The sequence below is a fragment of the Lolium rigidum genome, chromosome 6, assembly GCF_022539505.1.
Source record: "Lolium rigidum isolate FL_2022 chromosome 6, APGP_CSIRO_Lrig_0.1, whole genome shotgun sequence".
NCBI lineage: Eukaryota > Viridiplantae > Streptophyta > Magnoliopsida > Poales > Poaceae > Lolium > Lolium rigidum.
This window is the reverse complement of record NC_061513.1, coordinates 26291641-26296541: the sequence shown is the minus strand read 5'-3', so window position 1 is coordinate 26296541 and position 4901 is coordinate 26291641. Positions and strand designations below refer to the sequence as shown.

At 48.7% G+C, this 4901-nt stretch overlaps 1 protein-coding gene across 1 annotated transcript; it reads left to right on the top strand.

Moving 5' to 3' along the window:
* Nucleotides 1-1007: 1007 nt before the first annotated feature.
* On the top strand, nucleotides 1008-1772 carry LOC124662326 (germin-like protein 1-3). The gene is made up of 2 exons (XM_047200176.1): nucleotides 1008-1137; nucleotides 1228-1772. Exons 1-2 carry the CDS (start codon nucleotides 1008-1010, stop codon nucleotides 1770-1772), a joined length of 675 nt encoding a protein of 224 aa, XP_047056132.1.
* The last annotated feature ends 3129 nt before the right edge of the window (nucleotides 1773-4901 follow it).

Here is a 4901-nt window from a genome sequence, read left to right as displayed (position 1 = left end):
CATGGGTATGCGGCGGCGGCAGCCCATCACCGAGGCCACGGCGGCCGGATTTCTATGCTTTTTTTTTGGAACAGCAGCGCCGGGATTTAGGGATGGAGATTTTCACGCAGGGAAGAAGAAAAGGAAAAGGAAGATGCCAACCGAACAGGTAACGTGGACACGCGGCAAGCGCACGAGCCGGAGGTTGGAAGACGCCGAGCCTCCGCCTGTTTTGAAGCGTTTTCCTATGAGAAACCATACCTTGGCTCGGTAGTCATGAACCGGCTGCCATAGGTCTCTTACTTAGTTCGCGTTTACGTGAGATTTCCGTACGAAAAGTACACATTATAGCGTGCAAGTCACATTATGTAAACAAAAGGGAAATGCAGATATACTGACATGTCATTAGAACAGTCAATTTTGTGTCATTAATTTACTGACAAAGTACTCAGATGTACAGTTGTATGCGTACGTGCTAGCTAGTTTGCTTGGATAATACGATAACGATTTGGTCCGATGCTTAACGTGAAGCGACACTGATCGCTGACGCTACGGAGTACCTCTAAAAATACAGGACTGTCGCGCCTCTTACGGACATTAGGCCAACTAGCTACGGAGTACCACTAAAAAACAGTTCTTACGGAGTAGCTAGCTAGCTCTAACAACCCAATCGATCAAGCTGACGGTACATTTTCCTCTTGCACCTAATTGGTTTAACCGGATCACGTCGCCATTTATAAATCAAGTTACAAAATCCCCTTACGGAATGACGTGTAGCAAATCAAAGCAATTGCAGCCCCTTGAATCACGGGAGGAGATTAGATTTGCACCAACCAACCTCTTCCACCTAATCCCGTAAGTTTCTTTCCGTAGAAACAGTCCGTACGTTCAGCATTTCCGTTTATAAATACCGCCTCCCAAACTTTCCTCTTCATCAAACCGATGTTCCTAAGACCCTTATTAGCCACCCACAACTTGCTCACGTAGCAAAAGAAACTCCAAATACCAAACCTGATTAACTAGAAATCATGGCCAATCTTCTCGCTGTCCTCCTCTCCGCCTGCACAGCCCTCCTGGCTCTCGCCGCGCCATTGCTCGCTGGCGACCCTGAAATGCTCCAGGACTTCTGCGTCGCCGAATACAAGTCCCTCGAAGGCCGTAAGTGTGACGATCTTCTGTGAATACTCGTCTCGCAATGGATACATGTATATATAGATCGTGCATGATCAGAGAATGTTACCGGTGCAGCACTGCGTGTGAACGGTTTCCCGTGCAAGAGGCCGGAGAATGTGATGGCGAACGACTTCTTCTCCGACGTGTTATCCCTCCCAGGCAACACCGGCAATCCGGTCGGTTCTGCGGTGACGGCGGTGAACGTGGACAAGCTCCCAGGACTCAACACCCTAGGCATGTCCATTTCTCGCGTTGACTACGCGCCTTGGGGCGTGAACCCGCCACACACTCACCCTCGAGCCACCGAGATCATCTTCATGGTCGAGGGCTCCCTCACTGTGGGCTTCGTCACCACCGCCGGCAATCTCTTCACCCGGACTGTCTGCAAGGGCGAGCTCTTCGTCTTCCCTCACGGCCTCGTCCACTTCCAGCGGAACAACGGCGGCACACCAGCCATGGCGATCTCGGCGTTCAACAGCCAGCTTCCTGGTATTCAGTCCGTCGCCGTGTCACTGTCAAGGGTGTCGCCGTCGATGCCCACCGATGTGCTGGCCAGGGCGTTCCAGATCAACGCCGGCATGGTGGAGGCCGTCAATTCCAACTCCGCGCCTATGTACTAGGCGTGCATGATGCATGCAGTTGGATGGATCGTACGATCCATGTCTACGTACCGCGCCAAAGAGTCAAATCATCCGCCGTTCCTGGAGCCATTTCGATATGGGCAACTGAAAAAACCCCGTGCGTCGAATCATGTAACAAAAACGGTTCGTATGTATTAATAATTTTTTTGAGAGTATGTAACATTGATCTCCAGAATTTTCTCTAATCTGTCAAAGTCGCAAAATTATGGTGCAAAACATTTCCCCAATGATGCAAAATAATTCCAAATGTAACAACGTACATTTTCTCTGCGCACATAACATTTTATAAAATGCGACATCATTTTACAACATTTCTCTGCAATACGTTCAACATTATTTCCTAACATAAGAACAATATAGAAACATGTATGTAACATTAGTGCAAATCTCTTTGTAGCGTCCGTAAAAACTCATTGTAGCACTTTGTCCATATCGACTAACACGCCAAAAATATGCACAAATGTAGCGAAACGTAACACCACATGTGACATCATATCAGTGACCTTCTTTGTCATCACCATGAAGGAACACCGATAGCTGATTCGAGCTCTCCTCCTATGAATCTGCCACGCCGGAGGTCTATACGAGCTAGATCAAGTGGACCCCTGCCCAATCCAGTCGCACGGTTTGTCTTGTCCAACTATGGCGAAAATTGGGCACCTCGCCATCCATGGCTTCCTTGGTGAGCTCTCCCATGGTGTGTTCGTCGGCGGGTGATGAGCAAAATATTTAGGCAATAACAACATGTTCTCCCCCGGCAGTTCCCACTAAGGGCTCTGAATGTCATAAACAAGATCAAATGGTACTTCAAGCAGGGAGCTGGTCAGCATGTCCACGATGCCAGGAGAACCTATTTCTGGCTGGACTAGTGGACCGGCAAGGGGCCACATCACTCCCTTTTCCCTCGACTCTTTGCTTGTTGTGATAACCAGTTCGCAACGGTAGCGGGGGTGAGAGGCGTGCTAACGCCTAGCACATTCATTTTCGATGAGCCTTTGGTATAACCCAGGTTGTAGAATGGGAAAGTTTGTGCCGGATTTTGGACTTGTCACCACATTCGGAGGGACCAGATGAGGTGGCTTGGGCGCTGGATGCCTCGAGTGTGTATTCCATGAGGTCACAATACTTTTGAAGGTTGCCTTCCGGCGAGCAGCTGATTAAGAGGAATGGACCAAGTGATGGGAGGTGTGCCCTGTGTAGGGAGGACTGTGATCACATCTTCTTCAGATTCCCCTTGGCAAAACTCATGTGGGTGGGAGCTAGGGAGCTCCTATCTTGTTATTGGAATCCGGTAGAGGCTCGGGAGTTCATCGCCATCGTCCATGGTATTTCGGGGTCACTTAGAAAATTAGCTTGTTTTACCTTTGTAGCGCAATGCTGGACGCTTTGGAACATTAGGAACAAACTAGCTATTGAGGCAACCCTGATTGCCAACCCGGCTGATGCCTTTCTGAAAATGTATATCTTCATGCAGAGCTGGAGGGTTCTGGTTAGACGACAAACAGGGTGTTGTTGGACGCGGCTCTAGACGAGGTTATGAGGCTGTACGCGAGGATGCGAGCCTGAGCTCTTCGATCTTCATGGTTATCTAGCTAGCCTTGTTGTTCTCGGTTTTAGTCTTCCTGCACTTCGGCTATAGGGGAGCATTCTTGGGTGTGTTCTATGGGTAGGTATTAGTACTGCTCATGTGTGGCATGTATTTGTACTCTGGTTCTGCCGGTTGGTGGCATTATTAATTTAAAGCTGGATTTAGGTCTTATGTTTAAACTATTTGCGTGTTTTTCATATTGTTGTGTTTTCTAAATCCTTTGAATCAAACAAAACCTCCGAAGGTGAACCTCGAAGTTATTCCGAATAAGAGTAAACCCGCAGCTAGCTTGGCTTGATAAGTACTCGTGCCATTCGTCAATCGACGGGTTTAGAGCATCTCCAATAGACGCGCTAAAACACGCCAGCGGGATAAAAACCGACAGTTTAGTGCTGGCGCCAAAATATATCGCTCCAGCAGACACGCGACGGGCTATTTTTTCCCAGCAGGCTGCATATTTGGCGCACGCGGCACCACGCGCGGTAAAGGAGAAGGAGAGCGCACGAAAGGCAACCGCGATTCCCATTCCCCTCCCATGCTCCTGATTTTGCCCACTCTCGCTCCCGCACATACGATTCACTAGCGATGACAGGCCGCTCCGCTCCTCTCCCGCCGGATTTCGCTGTCGCGGACACCGATAAGTAAATTCCGCCGGCCGCAGCTTCTCTCGCAGTGGCGACGGCGAACTCTAGCGCAATGCTGGTGCGGAACCTGTTCGTCGCGCCAAGATCGGCGACCGGAAGCGTTGCACCGGCGCCAGCAGGACCTCCTCCGATCAAGAAAGCACTAGTAGGGAAAGACTCTTCAGTGGCGCACCAAAAAATTGTATTCTATGGCTCATGGGCAGTGCGCCACTAAAATGGTAATTATGTGGCGCACCAGCCCATGAGCCACAGAAACTATGTTTAGTGGGGCATGAGTATGCGATGCGCCACATAAATAGGTGTGCCACAAAATTACTTATAGGTGCGCGATTTTTGTACTGCCCGTTGTACAAATACATGTTTTATGTAGCAATTATACATATATAATATAAACATCAATTATACAGACACATTACTATATCATCACATCACTTAGAGCCCGAGATACATATAGTGTCAGGTGTCAATTTTTTACACAAGTTTTAATTGATACAAAGTTTACAAATAGACGAGAGTCACTGATACGCGTACAGCACGCGTTCGTTGGGAACCCCAAGAGGAAGGTGTGATGCGTACAACGGCAAGTTTTCCCTCAGAAAGAAACCAAGGTTTATCGAACCAGGAGGAGCCAAGAAGCACGTTGAAGGTTGATGGCGGCGAGATGTAGTGCGGCGCAACACCAGGGATTCCGGCGCCAACGTGGAACCTGCACAACACAACAAAAGTACTTTGCCCCAACGAAACAGATGAGGTTGTCAATCTCACCGGCTTGCTGTAACAAAGGATTAGATGTATAGTGTGGATGATGATTGTTTGCAGAAAACAAGTAGAACAAGTATTGCAATAGATTGTATTCGATGTAAAAGAATGGACCGG

Bases quoted from the DNA above. Each gene is read 5' to 3' on its own strand.
- LOC124662326 (XM_047200176.1), top strand. From the start codon at position 1,008: ATGGCCAATCTTCTCGCTGTCCTCCTCTCCGCCTGCACAGCCCTCCTG. The intron at 1,138-1,227 runs GTAAGTGTGACG...TTACCGGTGCAG, and splicing joins ATACAAGTCCCTCGAAGGCC to CACTGCGTGTGAACGGTTTC.